The 21,636-nt window shown below is 56.7% G+C and overlaps 1 protein-coding gene across 1 annotated transcript in view; it reads right to left on the reverse strand.

Moving 5' to 3' along the window:
* Positions 1–21,636, reverse strand: part of AGAP3 (ArfGAP with GTPase domain, ankyrin repeat and PH domain 3) — a 111,583-nt gene that overhangs the window by 9,535 nt on the left and 80,412 nt on the right. Inside the window, exons 12-13 of the mRNA XM_054630629.2 lie at positions 11,143–11,316; positions 6,422–6,583 (exon numbers count right to left, since the gene is read on the reverse strand). Of these exons, the coding sequence (XP_054486604.2) occupies positions 6,422–6,583; positions 11,143–11,316 (336 nt within the window). The remainder of the gene's footprint in view (positions 1–6,421; positions 6,584–11,142; positions 11,317–21,636) is intronic.

Here is a 21,636-nt window from a genome sequence, read left to right on the forward strand (position 1 = left end):
CCATGCCTCACCCCTACCCGAGATGCCCCTACACAGGTTGGGGCAGCACTCTCAGAGCACAGGTAGCAATAAGGGGGGCTGCTCCCCTGTCCCAGAAGCACCAGGATACGAAGCAGCTCTGTGAGGACAGAGGATGGAGCAAATGTCCCTCTGGTTCCCACCAAGTGCAGCAGGACTGTGCTCCCAGCACTTGGACATGGCACAGCAACTCCCTCTCTGTACAGGGCACTGGACAGAGCTCCCCCATGCCAGCCCAAAGGCCCAGGGCACCACTTTCTTCCTCGTGGGAAGGGGGAGTTCAGCACAGGGGATGGCAGGAGCATCTCCATCCCAGCACACTGGGCAGAGAGCCTTCCCTGCCAGACAGCTTCCCAGCTGGCTCCTTCCTGAGCAGGTGGGAGCAGGACAGTGCAGGACACCTTCCCTGCATCCCGGCAGGTCCAGCAGAGAGGAACAGGATTCCACTCAACATCAGCAACACAGGAAGCAGAGCTGGCACTGAGCCCCAGCCCCACTCCTGAAGCAGAAGTTTCCTCAGTCACCTCTGCTCTTCACCATCTCCCAGTCACATCCAGTGTCTCCCTCTCCCTGCATGCTGTCCTTCTCCCACTCCCATCCCTTCTCCTGCTTTGTGCTCGCATAGTGGAAGTGCCTCCAGAGATCCTGGAGAATGGGTAGTCACGCAGGGAGGGGGTGCTGGATGCCTCTAGCATGTGGGGCACACGGCAGGAACCAGGGCAGGTCCTGTGAGACACTGCAGGCAGGGAGACCCTGGCCCGCAGCTCTGCTCTCTGGCTGCCAAGCCTGTGAGAAGGGTCCTGGAGCAGGGCAGCCGGCAGCCCCTGGCCTCGGGTGCTTGTTTGCAAGCTGCGACTGTACCATATCATTATGAGGTGTTTGGGATATCAACAAATTAGCAGGCGTCTGGGAAGAGAAGGATGCAGCACCATTCGTAAATGTCAGCTCGCTACCTCCTCATTTTGCAGATCATTAAACCCAATATTCCCAACCTGTATTAGTGCGACAGGGACAGGCCCTCCGCGGGGATGGGCGCCAGGAGAGCGCAGCAGGAGCAGTGCTGTGCAGACCCCCCAGTGCTGCTGTCCCGGCGCCCCCAGGGCCCAGAGTGCCCCAGGCTGAGCTGGCAGGCACCCCCAGGGATGGCGTGGGGCTGGGGGTGGCAGCAGTGGGGACTCGAGCGTGGAGGAGCACACTGAGCTGTACCAGGGGGCATACGGTGGGGTCCCAAACATGTGTGGGGAAGGACAGTGTGTCAGGAGGAGCAGGTGCTCCCAGGGGACACCACAGGTGCACAGGGGTGTGCAGGGGGTCATGTAAGGGTCCAACAGCATCATTTCTGTGTACATGGCAGGGAGGATGCAATGTGGGATGCAGTGTGCGCACAGCAGGTGAGGCCTGGGGGGTGGCAGAAGGGCTGGGGGCTGTGTGCAGGTGTCAGGGAGGCAGGTCACAGGAGGGAGGGCACAGACAGCACGGGCTTCATGGTGTGAGCAGAGGCTTGTGGCAGGGTCAGGGGTGTGCACATGAGGGTCTCTCAGAGGGGTAACACAGAGCTGTGTAAGGTCCCCAGGAACCACAGACTGAAGGGGTGGGACCTGATGGAGACAGGGGACCAGCTGAACCACAGAATGCCCAGCACAGGCTGCCTCCCTCCCGCCAGGACTGAGCAGGGAGCTCCAAGGTCCGTAATGAGCTGGAGTGACTTGTTAGCACTGAATTAAGAGGCTTGGTGGAAGGAAGCGCGCGGGTGACACAAGCTGTGTGGGGCAGGCGGGAGCTGAGCGATAGCAGCTGGAATCCCCAGCAATCTCGTGAGCACGGCTCAGCCTCACACTCCTGCCTTGCCACGATCGGCCTCGACAGCCCCTGACAGTTGGCATTAATCACGCACATCGCCCCAACACAACTCTTTACTGGCCATCAATTTCCTGTGGGTTTTAAAACTAAAAAACAAAGACAAAACCACGTCGTTTGGCCGCCACTGAGAAGCACATTAAGGGGCTGTCAGCTTCTCGCCATGCACCCTGCATCACTCTTTAAGCACATGAGAAGTTCATTATCCCCGGAGCTCTGGCAGCCATGGGGAGACTGGAGCAGGGAGCGTCGCAAAGGTGCTGCCGCTCTCAGCTGTGTCTGCTGGCTCTTTGGCCCTCCTGGGAGCACCAACAGGGGCCGAGGGTCCAGGCCAAGGGGAGTGTGGCTGCAGGGGGCTGTGGGCTGCTCCACGGCACGACAGGGCCCTCCTGGCCACAGAGCTTTGCTGGGCTCTGATAAGAGCAGACTTTCCTGACGGTCCTTGCAAGATGACAGTGCACCTACACCAGGGGGATGAGCATCTTTGTCCCCTGACAGCCTGACACACGTTTGCCAGCCTGTGGGTGCTCCATGACAGCCTGAGCTGCACTCCCCAGCTTGGTGACATCTCCGGCAGCCCAATCCCACGCCTGCCATAGTTTGCGGATGCTCCCTGGCAGCCTGACACAGAGCTCTCTTTAACATGAGCCCATGTAAAAAAGCAACAGCTCGTTTGATTTATGATACTTCAGAACAACTAAGATTCAATTGCTCTGCACGTCCCTGGCTCTGATTACCTCCTAAATGAGATAAACTGATGGCAATTTATCCCCAGACCTCACCAACTTTCCCAGGATGCTAACCTGAGCTGCTCATGCCTGGCTCCCCAGCGTGGGGCGGGTGGGGGCAGGTGCAGGCAGCCTGAGCACAGTCCAAACCTGCTCCCTACATAGCCCCAGGGCTGCTCCTGCCCGCAGGGATGCTGTGACAGAGGCTGAGCCTGACACCCTGCCTGGCCCCAAGCAGCTCCTGGAGGGTGGGGAGTTTTGGGGGGTGTCCCTCCACAGTACTCTCCACACCAGTACAGCCACACTGATGTGAGCTAACAGAAAGCATGGCTCCTCACTGGGCTGTCCCCACGCTCCTGCCAGGACAGTGAACCCTCCACAGAGGGATGAGCACCACGAGGGGACAGCAGCTCAGCCACATGGGATGGCAGCTCTGCCACAGGGCCCGCTCCTGGCACAGCAATTTCACACTTTCACCATGCTGACTATGCAGAAGCAAAAAACTCAAATTACCCTGCTCTGAAAAAACTGCCATAACTGTTCAAAGCAGATAAAAAAGATTCAAGGGGGTATCAGTCATACTTATGGACACCAGTCCACGACACAAACCACTGGCCATGCCGATGATGTGGGGCAATGCTCAGCCCAGGGTTCACAGCTGGACCATTCAGACATTGGGACGGGACCTCAGGTGGAGGCTCAGCACCTCCTCGTGCTTGTTGCCAGTCTCTGCTTGGCATGCAGGACAGTGACCCATCATGGGTGGCACCTGAGCACCAGTCCCAGAGTCACTCGCTCCTCTGCCTTTGCTCTGGCCTGCTGGTCTTGCGGATGAGCTACCACAGTGTCCAGAGCTGCATCATTCTTGAACAGTCCCGCAGCTCAGAGCAGGAGAGAGACCAACCAAGTAACTCACAAAGGTACCAGGGCAGGAGCTGTGCAGCAGGCACGTGGCAGGCAGGGGATGGAAAGGCTGTGTGACCCAGCTCCATAATTCATACTGAGCACAAGGATACACATGGTCCTCTCTTGAGGATGTCCCCCTCATGCCAAAATGGGGCACACAGCTCATTGCTGCTGGCACTGGCTAGAACCAAGGTGGGAAGCTCCAAATGCAGCAACAGTGGCTGCTCCCGTGGACTCAGAGCATGGCTCTGCTGGCATGGACGCTGCCCACAGCAGCAGGTCCTGTTGATGCAGGGCAAGCTGGGAGCATGACAGAACTGACCCAGCCTCTGGAGCTCCAATTTTGCAATTGGATCAATTTTCCAATATACTGGATTCTTTTAAAAAAGAAATGTGAGTTCAGTTTGTCAATAGCTGACCAAAAGCCAGACACCCACCCTGCAGCAGCCCACAGCAGCACTGTGCCCTAGCACAGGTCTGGGAGCAGCAGGTTCTGCCAGCTCTGCCCCAGCTGCACTGAGCTGGCAGGTGCTGCACCTGCTCACCCTCTGGAGAAGGACACAGGGGCCTGGACAGCCTGGGCTCACACTGGACATGTGGAGGAAGGGCTGCCTGGGTGCCTGCAGGTCACGGGTGCCCCCTCAGCCCCAGAGCAGCTCCGCTGCCTGCTGCCAGCACTCTGGCACCAGCAGCACTGCAGACCACAGACTGGGGGTTCCTCCTGCTCCCAGTACTGGTGCCAGAGGTTCTGGCAGCATGAGGATGCACAGTGTGCAAGGTCTGTGCAGTGACAGATGAATTTTGGTAACTTACACTGGTAAATGAAGTTCTGTGTGGAAAAATGCCGAGGAATGCACACTGTAGGAAAAAGTTACATTGCTAAAACACCTGATAGGGCTTTAAATTAACTATATCAACCTGAGACAGGGCCTGGGTAACACTTCAGGTAAGACAGACCTCTGCCCAGCTCACCACCACAGCCAAGGACCAGTGCAGGAAACAACAAAAATGCTCTCATGCACTCGTGCTCACCCCATGTCTCCACCCCCATCACTCCACCTTCCAGGGATGCTGTCAAACCAGGAAGGACAGAAAGAGTGACCATGTGTCTGAAGATATATGCCTGTGAGATGATGGAAAACCTGGGATTGCTCAAGGACTCCCGTCCTGGGCACACAAGAAGGGTGACAGCCCTCCAGCCTGTGCATCTGGGAGCAGAGGGCTGGGAATTCTGCCAAGCACGCATGTGTTTGTTCAAAAGGAACTAATCAAATTTTAAGACTTCAAGCAGTGGTTAGTGCATGTTACTGCTTCATAAAAGTGTTCCCACATTCAATTCCCTTTTCCACTAGGAAATGGCATCCCGTTCTGTGTAAGGTCAGGTCCCAGCCTCTGCACCTCCCACACTATCAGCTGAGCGGCTGCAGGGCCAGAGCTCCTCTGCAAGCACTGACACATCAGTCCTGTGCTTCCTGGCCTTTGCTGTGCTCAGCTGAGAGCCCTCATGTCCACATCACAGACCCAATCATCACACCAAGGTCAGCTCTGGGCCTCCTTTACAACTCTCAGCATTTTATTTGCAGGGCAGGACACACTACTGCAGCACACGCTTTCTCAGTCTCATGTGTGGGGGTGCAAAACCATCCCCTCCTTCCCTGCCCCACTATTCATACAAGGAATGATCCTCTCCTTTTGCCAAGCACTGGGCTGAGAACTGCAAATCAATTTGGGCAGGGCAACAGTGGGTCTGAGGAGGCAACACACATGCAGAGCTAAGAACAAAGTGCAAATACAGGCAACACTTCTTGCTATCCATGGCACACCAGTCTGACAGACTCAAACGATGCTAAAGGCTCCTCAGTCAACCACCACAGAGGGGAAGCCTGACTGAGACTTGTGCGTTTCAGATGCAGACAACTACAACAGCGAAAAAACCCAACAGAGCTGCCCAACTCTGCACATCATCAAACAATGATTCCAAGAACTTGAGCTGCTCTGCTATGGGACACCTGGGCTGCTAGACTGCAGGCAGACAGGTGATTTGGAGCAAGGTGCCAGGACAGCTGCAGCACCTTCAGGTACAGACTAATATTTCCTGGATTGTTTTGCAACAGCTGTTAGCTTCAAACACTTGTACTGGAACTTCCTTCCCTGTGAATTATATCTTTGGTTCACTACAGAAGCTTACTGAGTGCTGTGGGACAGGATGACCAAGAATAAAGTCAAATCTCACTTTTCCAGCAGCTACCACAGATGCAGGCTTTGGAGAACATGGCTGCCAGGCTCATCTCTACCTGGACAAATCTGGGGTCTTTTCCCAGCAGAATGCTTCCCCATGCCTTGCAGCCTCCCTGTCAAGTGTTGGGTCACTCTTCAGTCTTGTCCCTCCACAGGCACCAGAATTTCTCAACACAAAACCCATCAGTTTTCTGAACATTGGGAAAGCAATGCACATGCCTTCAGCTGGTCCCCTGAAGCAGACCAGCTTTTCCAAAAGACTCTTGGCTTGAGGCAGGTGCCCAGCACAGGTCTTCTAAATTATGAAAGTCTGACCAATTTACAAGTCAATGGAATTAGGTGCTTGTGGTGGAAAGTGTCTGAGAGCACACCTTAACCATATGGTGTACTCTCAGGTCTGCTGCTACAGTTAGAAATTTTAATCACCAGTGACTGTCTGAGCACACATGTCAGGCATGATGGTGGTTGTGCAGGGCACGTGGGAAATGGAGGGAAAGGCAGATCAGAGAGGCTGGTAGCCCTTTCCTGCCTCAGCCCAAGCTGCTGGGACAGGGAGTGCTCTGAGCCCCAGGTCACCACTGAGCCCCTCATGAGAAGCACTCCAAGCCCCAGGCCCCGGAGAGCACCCAGGACCCTCTGAGCAGCAGAGCTGCCCCCAGGCAGACCCTTCCTACCTTCTGCTGCCGTGCTGGGGCCATCAAGCCGAGTTGTCCCTGTGCTCTTTTTCCTGCGATGCTTTTTCCTGTTGGCATGTGGTGACGGAGGCGGCTCCAGCTTTGGGCTGGCGGCGCTGGAAATGTTTGGGCTGGAGCTGAGGGAGTCAGCAGTACCGTTAGCTGGGGACAAAAATAAGGCAAGTCATGCACATGGGACAGTGACACTCCTCTTCCCAGAGACACCAAAGCACTCTGGAGCCAGCCCCGGTACTTGGCTGGCTCGACCCACACGACCCCATGGCTCCCACACCCACTGCAGCTGAGGGCTGGCAGCTCCCTGGGCAGCCAGACTGGACCAGTCTGCACTGGGACCCATGCAGAACAATCCCACAGGAGCAGCACTGGCACCTGTGCAGCGGACACGTGCAGCAGCAGCTCTGCAGCAGCCCGAGGTCCCAAAGGTGTGCTCCTGGGGAAGCAGTGCCCTCACAGGCACTGCCCTCACAGGGCTGGGAAGCGTTTTGGGAAGGGACAGCCCAGAAGGTGATGTGGCTCTCCAGGCAGACCCAGGCCCCAGAGCCTCTGCAGAAGCCCTGCCCTCCCAGCACTGCTCTGCCAGACGAGTGACTGGGGCTGCCACACTCAGGAACCTGAGCATGATGGGCTCAATAGGCTTCCGATACGGAGCTGAAGAAGCTGCATCCCCAGCAGCAACGCACCAAATTTATCCTCAATCATACTGTTCCTCACAATTAATAGCAGAATTAGAAACAATCAGGGAGCTGCCTAATTACTGTCAATTAGAGTGCGCTAATCAAGCTCCGATCACACACACACACGCTGCCGCTGCACTCACCATTAAATGTCAAATTTCATTAGAGACCAGCAACAAAATCAAAAGCCTGACATTCAATTTCAGCAGCACACACAGCGCAGGCTTCCAATCAGCATAAAAATGCAGACTCCGGGGAAGGCAACGAGGCGCAGGAGTCCTCGCTGCACTGTTAACCCTCTCCTAAATCCACTCCTGCCTCTCCAGTGTCCACCCACCCCAGGGCACAGATGGCAGCTCCACGCCCAGGACCCCTGCCCCGGGCAGCTTGCTGTCCCCTCTGCCACAGCCCAGTGTTCCCCAGCAAGTCTGACTTCCCATTTCCACCTTCTGTGGCACCTGGAGTTAAAAAGGAACCACAGCATTGCACAAGGGCAGCAGCTCCAGCAGTGGGATGGCAGGGACCTGCCAAGCCTTTCTCCCACCCCAGCCCATCCTCTGCTCCCTTGGTTCATCCTGGTTTGGTCAGAATGGTTTTTGGGGCTTGGTTGGTCTCGACAAACACCAAAAGTGGGGTGGAGAGAGACAAGAGGGTCAGAGGCAGGAGCTGCCCCAGGCAGGGATCGAGGTGCAGCTGGTGTCCCCCTCACACAGCTGAGAGAGGCTGCAGCCTTGGCGCTCTCCCAGCTCTGGTTTCTCCTCACTGACACACACCAGTAGGGTGTTTCTGCTGCTATTTATCCATGGGGAAATAGCTCACCCTTGACAATTAAGAGAGATAAATCTAATAAAATCAGACTCCAGTTTTCTAAATATAAATTACTGATCCTGCTACAGGACCGTGCTTAGAGCAGGTGTGAAGCACCTTCACCTCCCAGCCATATGTCACAGGAGACCTGAACTTTCTCGTGGTGCTACCATGCTACACGTGGTGCCTCCATCCTCCCTCTGCTGCCCACCTGCTCACCAGGATGCTCCCTGGGCCAAACCCCACACCTCTGGCACCCTGCCCCACTCCAGGCTCCGTGACAGGGGTTGCACATTTCTGCACTCCCCCTCCTGTGGCCTGCTGTGAGCCTGGCAGCTCCCGAGGGATCATCACCCACGTCCCTGCTCTTATTGCCCAGCAGCCAACACAGAGCTGGGGACTTGCAGGGCCCCCGTGGGATGGGGACAGGGTGGCAGTGGGCTGGGGGCAGCACATGGAACACACTCCCTCTGCTAGATCAGACATTGCTCACTCTCTCCTTCCCCAGGAGGACAACTGGACCCCTCTGACCCACCCAAGGACTGCCAGAGCCCCAGCTCACCAAGGGAACCTTCCACAGGCACACCTGGGACCTCCTGGGCCCTTCTCCAAAGCAGTCAGCCTTAGGGGGGGCCCTTGTGCAGAGCTCCTGCACAAGGGACAGGTATAGAATGTGCTGGAGCATGTTCATATGACTGTCTGGCCCCATCCCACTCCTCCACGTACTCTCCAGGGCACAACCAGAGCAGCCAGCCTGTCCCCAGGAGCTGGGATGGCAGCCTACAGCCTTGCTATGTGCCCAAAACCTGAGCTCTGAGCACAGGAAAACTCCTCACCTGCCCTGCCATGCAGAGAGCCTGGCCCTGGCAGAGCTGGGGTTCAGCTGTGGTGCAGGGCAGCCTCCCCCAGCTCAGCTCCTCCACGGAGGGAGGGCTGGTTGTGCTGCCCAGCTCAGCCATGTGGGAAGCACTGCCCCCAACAAATGCACCCTCCCTCAGGACACTGAGAGCCCACCTCTGTCACTGTGGCTGTGGGGACACAGAGCAGGGATGGGGAATGCCTGGGGCCCCCGTGCTGTGCTGTGGGGACACAGAGCAGGGATGCAGTCCTGGGAATGCCTGGGGCCCCCGTGCTGTGCTGTGGGCCCTCCAGAGCAGCTGGCCCTGTGCCCAGTCTGTGTAGCTCTGACAGGGTTTGGGGTCCAGCACAGGGCAGGGGCACCTGAGAGGGGATGAGCAGCCACCAGCAAGCAGGACAACAGTGAGCACTGGGATGACACCTCATCCCTCCAGGTCACTGGCAGGAGCAGCAGCACAAAATCACAGAATGGTTTGGGTGGGAAGGGGCCAAAGCTCACCCAGTCCCACCATGGCAGGGACACCTCCCACTGTCCCAGGCTGCTCCAAGCCCTGTCCAACCTGGCCGTGGGCACTGCCAGGGATCCAGGGGCAGCCAGGCTGCTCTGGGCACCCTGCTGCTTCACCACCCTCTCAATAAAACATCCCTTCCTTATATCTAGTCTAAACTCACCCACTTTTAGTTTAAAAACATTTTTCTTTTTCCTGCCACAACAGACCATGCAGATCAGCTCTCATTTGAGTCTTCAGTTACTGTGCACAGAAGAGGCAGATTGGTCCAGGTGCTGTGAGCACAGACAGCTCCTCCATGGGCAGGAACAGAAGGACAGGGGGATGGAGAGCAGAAGGACAGGGGACAGAGGGATGGAGAGAGGACAGGGGACAGAGGCATGGAGAGAAGGACAGGGGGCAGGACAGGGGACAGAGGGATTGGGGCAGAAGGACAGGGGACAGAGGGATGGAGAGCAGAAGGACAGGGGACAGAAGGACAGGGGCCTTGCTGTCCTGTGCCACCCAAGGAAGGGCAGGGCAGAGCAACACCCAGCACGGCCACACCAGCCCCCAGCTCTGCAGAGGGGCTGCTGGGAGGAAGGATGAGACCCGCCACGACAGCTCCTGCGGCAGGAGGGAGCTGGGGCAAGGAGCTGCTCTGCAGAGGGCTCATGGCACAGAACGGATCTGTGCCAAGGCAGTGCCCCGCGCGGCGCTGCATGAGCGCACCGGAGCTGCTGCTGCCGAGCACGCCGGGCACGGAGCTCCCGCGGGCCGGGCCTGGTGCCGCCCGGGGGACCCTGCCCGGCCCGGGGGGACCCTGCCCGGCCCGGGGGGACCCTGCCCCGCCCGGGACAAGCATCAGCCGTGCGCAGCCCGCGCTCCCTCCGGCCGCCCCTGTCCGAGGCCGGGGCTGCGGCACATCCCGCTCAGCGCTGCGCCCTTCCGCTCCCCTCGCCCGCGCTGCCCCATCAGCAGTAACAGTCTGATTAATTCGCTTCCAGCAGGGAGCTGATGGGGCCAATGATGGAGCCGCTGCATCAGGCGCGCTGAAATTGATAGTTTTTCACAGTTACAAATGAGGAGCCTCCTCAGCTGCAAATGGCGCCCGCACAGTCGGACTCCGGTAATGATCATAAAGAGGCTCCTTTAAACTGCGAAAGCCCCTGGGAGCGGGCGGGGGGGCGGCTGCCGCGCTAATGAGAACTACAAGGGGCGAGCAGGCATGGAAATGGCTCCTCCACTCTTGATGTGCATTTAACTGCTTTTTTAGTGCGGCGGCAGAGCCAGGAACGAAGGAGTGATGAATGCAGCACAAAAGCATTTATTTTCCAATTCGGCAAAGTGGCTACGTTGGGAAATGTATGAATTATTTTAATTCACTCAACTGTCCTGAAACATCACTGAGAGCGAGTGAGCGTGGGGGGAGGGGGTGGGCCGTGCTCAGTGTGTGCTCTAGAGACAGGAATCACTCCTATTCCTTCAACTGCCCCGAAATCTGGGACAGGGGGGTGCCAGCAAGGTGCAGTGATGGGGAAAGCAGTGCTACGTACCCCAGTGCCCCAGCAGGCAGAGCTCAGAGCAAGGTCAGAGCACAGCGCTCGGAGCCCTCCTGCTGCAGAGCAGGGTCCCTTGGCTGGAGCTTCTCCATGCCTTGCAGGACAGCGTCCTCCCTGGTGGGACACTGCCAGCGGACCCTCACTGAGGGGGACAGCTCCAGCGAGGCCCAGAGGCTGTGTCTGACACTCAGGAGCACACTCTGGGCTCACAGCCACAGGGCAGAGCTCAGCCCTGCCCCACGGCTGAAATGAGCTCCCCACCTGCTGTGGCTGAGGGGACAAGGCCAGAAGGGGTTGGGGCAGCTACTCACAGGGGTTGGGGCAGCTGCCGGGGATAGCCACGGCCTCGTTCCACTGGTCTGCACTGGAGACAGAGTAGGAGCGCTGGTGCATCCCGTCCGGCTTGGAGCTGAAACCCACGAGGTTGATGCCGCTGATGGAGCGCTCCGAGTGCAGGGAGGTGCTGCTGGTCGAGTGGGGAGCACCTGCAGGAGAGAGACACGAGCACGGACTGACTGAATGACTGACAGACTGACTGACTGACTGACAGACTGCTGCCAGGGAGCATGGACTGACTGACTGCTGCCTGGGACTGACTGCTGCCCAGGAGCACGGACTGATTGCTGGGAGCATGGACAGACAGACTGCTGCCTGGGAGCATGGACAGACTGCTGCCCGGGAGCATGGACAGACTGACTGACTGACTGACTGACAGACTGCTTCCCGGGAGCATGGACAGACAGACTGCTGCCCAGGAGCATGGACTGACAGACTGCTGCCCAGGAGCATGGACAGACTGACTGACTGACAGACCGCTGCCCAGGAGCATGGACAGACTGCTCCCTGGAGGCACTGGAGGAGAGAAGGAAAAGCTGTCCCGTACCTGAGGTCACACTCCTTGGGTGGCTCCACATGAGGACAGGCTCTCCCTGGCTCTCCTCTCCCAAGGGGTGCTTGTGCATGACCCCAGGGTGCTGATGGAAGAGCCCAGCACAGCCCACCTCCCAGAGGGAGCCCCGCTTAGTGGGGTGCAGTGCAGCACCCCAGGATGTACAGCTGGGATTGTGGCACACAGCCTCCCCACAGCTGGAGCTCACAGTCATTTTCACTACAGCCTCTGGCCCCTGGCAAACCCAAACCCAGCCCCACAACCAGCACACCCACTTTCATCTCTCAACTTCACTTTCTTGTGTGTCCCTGGCAGGAAATCCAGCCATGCTGGGGTCACTGGGAGACAGTGGGAAATCACATGGAGGGTGTCAAAGAAACAAGCAGGGGAGCAGATGTGTGTGAGGTGGGGATGGCAGGTGGAAGCTCCTTTTTCCACAAGCCCAAAACTGCTGTGGCTGAGCCCAGAAACCTGAACCCCCAAGAGAGGAGTGATTGTGGGACTAGAGACTCACAGAGGACAAGATCGCTCAGAGATGCAAAATGGGTCAAGTGTTTCTGGAATACAGGAATACCCAAAATGTCCAGAACAGCAAACAGAACGGTTCTGACAGGGAGCACACACCCTCCCTCCTGTTCAGTCTGCAGGCAATGTGCCACAGAGGACAGGGGCCCGAGGGATCCCTCTGCACCTGCCCAGCACCAGCCCCCTCCCAGCTCCCCTCAGGCCATTCTGCTCCAGCCACTGCAGAGCGAGTGCTCTGGGAGCTCAGGCCTGAGAGAAAGGGCCCTGTCCCTACTACAAAGCTCCTTCTCCTCCTTCCCTGCCCGGAGGCACAGACACTGAGCTGGGACTCTCACTGCAGCCCACCTGGCCATGGCCCAGGGCAGGGCCATGAACAGCTCCAGATGCTGCACACCCACAGCTCCAGCCCTGCAGCCATGATGAGGCTGGGCTGTGAGAAACCATTGGTCTGATGGGACTGCTACAAGTGAGAGCCTTCCAGGGAAGCAGAGGAACACCTGTGGAAGCAGGGCCTCAGTGGGAGCTGCCACAGCAGGACAGCTCACCTGCCTTCCTGTGGGAAACCACATTCACTTGGCTCTCATGGATCCCAGCATGGCTGAGGTGGAAGGGAGCCCTGGCATCATCCTGCACAGCCTGGGTCAAGCAGGGCCCCCCAGAGCTAGTGGCCCTGGACTGTTTCTGATGAGTGTGGAGCATCTCTAAGGAGGGAGATAGGCAAGCTATCCCTGTGCTGTGCCACCCTTTACAAAGAGCAGAGCCCCACAAAACCCCACGTGAAGCCCCAGAGCTCATACATAAATGTATGTTTCTGTCCTTGTTGTTTCCATGAAAACCCTAGTGTTGCTATTTAGATGTGCCCAAGCATAGCCAGGGCTGCTGAGTGTGTGACGGGGCAGCTCAAGAGTCCAAACACCCCCTCCAAAGGCAGGTGCTGAAAGGAGGGGTGACAGGGCCACCAGCCCTGCACCAGGCATGGCTGCCACCATCGTCACCACCACCATCACCACCACTCCTTCATCACCAGCATGGAAGGCATGTACATCCCACCCTCCTCTTCCCTGTCTCATCCTGCACCAAAATGCCCGTTCCCTGCAGGGCTGTGCAGGGATGCCCTGTGAGCCCCCTGCAGACCCCACCTGCCAGCAGTGCTGATGGAGGCTGGCTGGGACCCTCACCCCAGAGTGCCAGCCCTGGCACTGCCCCCTGCGCTCCCCCAGCCTGACCCCAAGCTGCCAGGACCCTCCTCGCAGAGCCCTCCACGCTGCCTGCCTCCAGCCCGGCTGCTGCATGTTCCCCCTCCCTCCCTCCCCTTGTTCAGCGCCACAGAAACACGTGTAAAACCATGACACTGACTTTGCCTCTAATTAGCCCTTAATTTACAAGACACACTCGGAAGGGTAATTAGCTGGCGCTCCGCTCCTGACTGCTGCATCCATCTCCTCTCTGCCTCCTCGTGGGAGGGAGCCTGCTGCTGCTGAGGCAGGGACAACGCTGCTCTCCTGGGATGGGATGGGATGGGATGGGATGGGATGGGATGGGATGGGATGGGATGGGATGGGATGGGATGGATGGGATGGGATGGGATGGGATGGGATGGGATGCATGGGATGGGATGGGATGGGATGGGATGGATGGGATGGGATGGGATGGGATGGGATGGATGGGATGGGATGGGATGGGATGGGATGGGATGGGATGGGATGGGATGGGATGGGATGGGATGGGATGGGATGGATGGGATGGGATGGGATGGGATGGGATGCTCAGAAGTCAGACAGTGTCTGCCAGCACCAAGCCCCAAGTGCCCCTAGCCCTGGTTATGGCTACAGCCACGGAGCAGAGGATGGTGAAGAAGGGAGAGCAGAACCAGAGGGCTGAGAGAAGCTCCTCCTGCAGAGGGGAAAGTCCTGCAGGGCCCTCGGCAGTGCAGATGTGACTCCTGCTCCCTCACCCAGCCAGGCCAGGAGCCCCAGCCCACCAGGACATGCCCTTCCATCACCCTTCTGAGGAGCAGCACAGGCTGCCACGAATGCCAGGGCTCCATTTTGAAAGAAGGAGCAGCTTCCATCGGCCTCTGCAGCCCCTCCAAGCTCCCTGCACCTCTCTCCAGCTGCCTGGAGCCACCCAGCTGTGGGGGAACTCCCTCTCAGCCCAGCCACGCTCACTCACAGACCTTGAACTGTGCAGCTCCTGCTTCTCCCAGGGAGCTGCTGGGTGCTCCCAGCGAGGCCAGAGCTCTCAGGAATCGCATCCCTTTGGAAGTGACACCCTGGCAGCTGCTGGATGTGTTCCCTGTCCAGGGGAAAGTGACAGGGGACATGCAAACACTACCTGCCTCTGGGCCAAGGCCTGCAGAACTGAACCCCAAACTGCTGACACTCCCAAGTCCCTCTCCCAGTCAGTTTCCTCGAGCCCCCCAAAAGAGACTCACATGGCTCCCTGGTGCCTTTCCAGTACAGCCCAGCTGACAACATGGCACTGGATGGAAAATGACCTAAAACCAGAAAGGCCTTTTCCCAGGCATGACATGTGGCAGCCCAGATGCTTTGGAGAAACATCTGGATCAGAGCAAACTGGGAATTCCTCATGAGGGTGTGGCTGCCCAGGGAACAGGATAAAGGGGAGTCAGCCAAAAGTGCACCACCAGTTGGGAAGGAGATAATATGCAGTCACTTGAGGATCTTTTTAGGATCTCTTCAATATTTTCAAGAGCAATTTGTCAAATAAAACACAGGGTCTGGTGATATTTCCAGGTGACATTATGCTGGATGCTGCTACCAGGCCCTTACAGTGTGGAGGAAACCAATTTTGGCACAGGGAAGGGGCTATGCTGAATATTAAAGAGGCACCAGCCAGAGAGCCCTTTTGGGCTCCCCCTGGGCTATGGCCAAGCGCAGGGCAGGCCCTTCCCCTGGAGTGCCAGGCCCTGCTCCCTCACAGGCACAGGGACACTGTGCTGCACCACAGGGCAGAGAACTGTCACTGTGTGGCTCAGGATGGTCATGGAGCTGCTCCAGGATGGGTGAGGCCACCCTGGCATGGAGCAAACCCTGTGTTGTCTGGTACTGCAGAGGCCAACAGCACAGTGCAGATTAATGCCATTAACTGCCTGCCAAACAGTGTCCCAAGGAGTCATCAGTCACTCTGTCCCTCAACCACTTGTTGCCAACACGTCATCATTTATTCCAAATAAAAACCAGGATTATTGTGAGTCACCTTAGTGCACTGGCTCCCCAGAGCCTGGCTGGAGCCTGCAGCTGAACAGGGCTCAAAGCCTCCCCAACAGCTACAGCAGCTCAGGACCCTGAGCAGGGCTGAACACAGCTCCAGCTAGTGGGACACCTCCACTGCCAGCAACCAACGGCTTCTTGAAGGGAGGTGAGAGCCAAGGCAGAGCTGCCTGCCTGTGAAACCCTGCTGGGGAGGATGTAAGTCACCCCCCATGCCAAGGAGCCAGCAGCTGGAAGATGGCCATCCTGGGAGCCCCTGTGGCTGCTGCTCCCAGAGCCACCTGTGCCCCAGGGCCAGCCCAGAGCCAGGAGTCTCTGTCAGGCTGGGTTTCCAAATGAAGCACTGTACTGCTGCCTGGACATTGCTGGGTCCTTCCTCCTGAACAGCTTCCACGAGCCCAAACACGTGGGCTGGCTCCCAGCAGCCAGGAGCCCCAGGATGCAGTCGTGTCATTTGAAAGACGTCACCTCTGGGCTCTCCTTGGGACCTGGCCCCCATGCTGAGCACCCACACAGCTCCCAGGCATGGGGGGCACATTCTGGGGTGACAGACGGACAGACAGACAGAAGGACAGGTGTTCCTCCCAGCTCTGCCAACACTGAACGTCTGTGTGGATTCACTGATCCAAAGTGGGGACTGAGGATTCCCAGCCCAGCTCCGTGGCAGGGCCATCAGGACCTGCCAGCTTGCACACAGCAGGAGCCATTGCTTTGCACTGGGCCTCACAGATGCTCTGACACAGGGAATCTCCCTCCTCTCTCAGTGCTGCCCTTGCACAGCATGGTTCTGGACATCTGCACATGCTAAGTGACTAAGTGACACCCCAGCTCGTACCAAAGCTGACTGGTGCTGGGTACAAAGCACCAGGACAGGAACCTCTGCACGGTGCCAGTGTCTGTGGGACAGTGAGAGCCTGGGCTGGCTGTGCCAGCAGGATGGGGAGGGCTGGCCAGGACATCCCGCACTCCCCAGGCAGAGCTCCAGGACACACAGGCTGAGCCAATGCTTCTCCAGCCAACACACCAATCCACCTCTGGCTTAGAGGGTGACCAACCCCCCGTGCAGCCTTACAGGGCCCAACAGACTGGGGAAGCCTGGCAATGGGCACCTCAGTGGCGCTGCCCCCAAACTCCTGTACTGAGAGCACTCTGCCAGCCCGGGCACAGCTTCTCCATCTGTGTCCAGCCTGAGCCCTGCCCCAAGCAAGCCCCACACAGAGCCCACGCCGCCAGCTGAGGCAGCCCAGCCCACCAAGGAGCAGCTCCACGGGCAGGGGAGGTGAGCTCTGCGAGGGAGAGGCAGCTCCTGAACAGCAATGGCACACCTGGAGCCAGGGAGCAGCCAGAGGAGCCCCCAGGCTTTGCTGCACAGCACAAAGTCACATTACAGGTCTGCCCCTCTGTCACTCCTGCCTCAACAGTGACGGATCCATCAGAAAATCTGAGCCTGACTTGAATGCTGCCCGTGCCAGAGAGATCACAGTGATGCTGGGTAAGTGGTTCCAGTGGTTAATTGCCTTCACTGCTGACATCTGGGCCTCATTTCTGGCCTGAGTTGTGTTCCTTCTGCCACTGTCACTGCATCCTGGTACATTTTATCTGATAAAGAGCTCTCTCACCAAATTTCTGTTCTATACAGGTATTTACAGGTGGTCTTGAAATTACCTCTTAACCTTTTCTCTGGTAAGTTAAATATATTGAGCTCATCGAACCTTCCTACAAGGTGATTCTGAGAGCAGTTCCTGGTTTTTACAGCCTTTCCTGTCCATCATTTTTAGTCTCATCCTGTGGACACATAAATCCATTAACCTGAGCTCTGTGGAAGCCCTCTCCACCCCAAAACTCACTGTTACCATCCATACCTTGACCACATCTTCTGCAATTCCTGAATTAAATAATTCAGCCTTGCTGATTCCAACATGTCCACATCTCCTACCTGGTGTTTAATTTGCTGCCTAATTACAGCTGGAATATGAAGAATTCATCATTCTGTGCTGAGATACATCATCTTGCCTCTTCCCAAACACCAATACAAGTGCTCACTGAACACTTTGCTTTTTTTCCTTATTAACCATTCTATTATTCCCACACAGTAATGAAAGAATGCTGGGGTTAGGATTCATTAGTTCCTAATACACTTGAAAAAAGCCCTTTCACTGTCTGTCCTGCTCTGCATCCCCTCGTGCAGCCATGGCAGTGCAGGCTCCTGTGCCAGCCAAGGTGGAAGGTGGGCTGGGAAATGAGCTCCTGGGGCTGGATCCATCACTTTGATCTGTATGTTAAGTGGAAACTCCATGGAACATGAATAGTTGAGGATCAGAGCCTTGGTGAGATCCGTGAGCAGTGACTGTTCTTGTGGCTCTCAGCCTGAACAACTGGCACAGGGTGACATTGCCACCTAAGGAGTGCCCCACCCAGCACTTTGGCATGGAATGGTGGTGAAGGAGACCAGGATAGAGAGTGCCAGGGAGGACATGGGAGCTGCCCTGTGCTCAGCGCCTGGAGCAGGAGCTGAGACACAGGAGATGAGTTTTTGCCAAGTAAAGCAGCTGTGAGAGTGATGAAAGAGAGGTTTTCCTCTGGGAGAAGGGACCAGAAGTGAAGTGACAGACTTGTGCAGATGTCCCCAAAATGGGGCAGGCAGTGTTAATGTCCCCATCAGCTGGGACACCCCTGTCCCCACAGAGAAAGAGATGGGGGGTGGTCCCCAGCAGTTGTGCTGTGCTGGTGCTCTCACATCAGCAGTGACTTTGTTCCTAAATCCCTCATCACCACCATTTGTCCAATGCTGTTTAACTTCCTCCCTAGATGTGGTGGGCATGGAGTGTGATGTGGGGCAGTGCAAGGCTGCCCTGAGAGCCCAGAGCAAATGGTGACACAGCCTTTGTGTGGCTGCAGGCAGTGCATCTGGAATGCAAGGAGCCAGGAGGGTCACTTTGAGGGCTGCTCACAATTCATCACTGCTGGTGCAGGCTGGGCCAGGAGCGTTGGCACAGGAGCCTCCTCCAGCTGGCTGTGCCAGGCCACACCAGTGCCACAGCCTCCTCTGCTGCAGCTTCCAGCTCCTGCTCAGCACCAAGCCATTCCTTTATCATGTTGCTGGTAATTTTATCACTTTTCAGACACACACAGAGACAGCTGCACAAACCACAGCAGCACCAGCAGCCAGCTCCTTCTCCCCACTCCTGCCCCTTCTCACTACTGGGACAGAGAACAAACAGTTCACATCTCCTCTCCACCAAGACTGACATATTTTTAAGCAGTTCAACCTTCCTTTTAACTTTCTGGTATCTGGTAAAATATTCGTTAAAAACTCCTAATTACGCTTCACTTTTTATTTCCCTGTTTAAATTTCTTCTCCCAAAAGATCTGGCACGTAATTGCTTCCAGCTTGGTGAAATTGGCTCAGACACATTTTTGCGTGCATGTGTCTGTGCATGTGTTTAACACTCTATTTGTGATGTGAATGTTACTCTGCCTGAACACCAGCACAATACAGCCAAGTCACCTTCACATAAGGCACTACTGAGTTTAGTTTGGTGACTGGCTGCAGCGAGGATAACAGCAGTGCTCTCCCTGGGAGCTGCTCTGCTGTTTGGAACCAGCTTTCAGAAAGTCCAGGGAAGCTTTAGTGCAACTTCATAAGGTCCCTCAGTGACTCTACTACATTAATATCATTTACTCTCCAACACGTTACAAAGAATAATCTCAGAGAAGCACGGTGCTGGGAATGAGCAGCAGAAGCAGATGAAGGGAGCAGGGTCTGTCCCAGTGTTCCAGATCACTCTCCTGCTCTGTGACTGTGAAGAGAGGTGTCCTTACAAACCTGGAATGACAAGCTGCAGGAAATCTGCAGGTAGCACTGTCTAACACACAGCCCAGAACAGATCCCCGAGATCCCTGTGGTGGTGGGGGAGAGGGGCAGGCAGCACTGACATGGATCCCCGTCTGTGTGTAGATGGAGCAGGAACCTGGCTCTGAGACAGAGCTGCAGGAGGGGAGGCAGCAGAGCCAGAACCTTCTGGGCTTGCAGAGGAGTGTGGAGCTGGAGCAGCCCTGCAGTGACCGATGAAGAACAGCCCCTGTTCTTCTCCACAAGTGCAACTGGAAAGGGCCATCTGGGGATGCTGGAGTTGCTGTATTTTCCTGCATAACTCCTGTTTCTGGAGCCATTCACTCACACAAGGCTTTATCCAGCCCTGCCTGCTTTGTCCACAGAGGCTGCTTGGGGTGCAGCAGCACAACCTCCTGGGGTGCATAAATTCCAGGGGATGGAGCAAGCCCTGTGTTTGGAGATGCCTGCCACTGCTCTGGGACAGCTCCCTGTCCAGCAGCACAGAGCAGAGCCCAGGCAAAGGCCCTGTGTGCTCATGGCAGAGGGACTCACTGCTGGAGCTGCTGCCTGCGCTCAGGGCTGAGCTGGGGCTCTGTGACAGCACAGAGCAGGACTCTGTGGCCTGTGACAAGTCACTCCCTGGCCCCTCTCCCTCCTGCAGCACAAGCCTGGGCTGTATGGATGAGAAAGCCTGGTTTGCTGGAGAAGGCTCCCAGTCCACCGTCCCTCCAGCCCAGCCCTCCTGGCAGCACCAGGCAAGTTATTTACACTGAGATTTTCACAGGTGGCCACTAATTACACCCTCGTAGCTTTTCCAGGTGCCCCATGCAAGGAACCTGAGCCAGATGTTCCAGAATTCAGGATGCTGAGAGCTACAGCTGCAGCCCCAGGCCTGGCTATCTGCCCCATGCCCACCTGGCTGCCCTGGACACCTTGGCCAGCCCTGGGCAGGGCTCTCATCACCATGGCACTCTGCTGCCTTGTGCTTCTCCCTCCCTGCTCCTCTCCTCCTTCCTTTCTCCAAGGCCTTTTCCCTGCTCAGCCCTGCACTGCATGGCTCCTTAGTGATCTGGTAAGGAATAAGTATATCAACTCCCAGTAATTATCTCTAATTAGGGTTAGTGATTACACTGTTGGGTCGGAGAAAATCAGTCTCTGCTTTCCCACTGGGGAGGGCAGGTAGAGCTGGGCTGTGGAGGGGGAAGCACCAGCAGCTCCCTCGTGCTCTGATCCCCTCCATGAACCTCCTGAGCCGCCTGTTCCAAGAGCAGGAGCCATTCTGACCCAGCAGGATCTGAATCTGGCCCTCCAGCCTTCTGTCCAGCACTAGAACCAGGCACCAAGGATTGTTGGTTCCTGTCCTGCTCGTGTCATCCCACCTGGCTGCAGCCACGCTCCTCCTTTTCCCACAGAGTCCTGACAACTTCCAGCTTCCACTCAATGCAAAACTTTAAACCAGCAGCTCAAGCCTCATATTTGGATTCATCCTCCACCTTCAGACATGCAGATAAACATTCGTAAGAGGTTACTGTATGACTGTAATGGTGAATGTATAATATTTATAATATACATATGAATTTGCAGTATTTTATACATGATTCATGATGCAAAATATTAATTACAGATAAATTTTCCTAAATCTCTCATCTCAGCTTCATCTTCAGACTACAAACAACCCTTTAACATATTATTGGGAAGGGCAGAAGTCCCACACTGAGGAACAGACAGACCCTATCCTCTTCCTTTCAGCTCAGCATCCCCATGTCTGAGTTACAGAATCCCAGTCTGGTTTGGGTCAGGAGTGACCTCAAAGATCATCCACCTGCAGCCCCTGCCCTTGGCTGTACACAGTGACTAACACTGGACTCTCACAGTCAGGGATGGAGGGAGGGGTGTCCCCACAGCTGGCACAGAACCAGCTGTGCATGGGCACTGCCCCCACCCCAAGCAGCCCCTCAGGCTGGGGGGCACTGGGGGCCCTGCTCTGGCTTTCCCTCTGCTGCCCAGCTCCCAGGGAGCACCACAAAGAGCACAGTGGACGGGATCCCACCTCTGAGCAGAACACAGAACACAGAACACAGAACACAGAACACAGGCAGGGGCCACCGAGCCACTCGTGTGCATGGAGCAGAGCAGCCGTGGGACTGTGGCCAATCCCAGGGACACCAGAGTCCATCCAGCCTTCCCTGCCAAGTGTGGAGCACAGGTGTAATTTGGGATGCTCCTGGACACACGCCAGGGCAGGGTGACCTGAGCTGCTGGTGGGAGGGAAAGCAAAAACAACTTTGTTTCAGAAGTCAGAGCTGTGCTTTCCCTCCTGAAT

This window comes from Agelaius phoeniceus, chromosome 1 (assembly GCF_051311805.1).
Source record: "Agelaius phoeniceus isolate bAgePho1 chromosome 1, bAgePho1.hap1, whole genome shotgun sequence".
Classification (NCBI taxonomy): Eukaryota; Metazoa; Chordata; class Aves; order Passeriformes; family Icteridae; genus Agelaius; species Agelaius phoeniceus.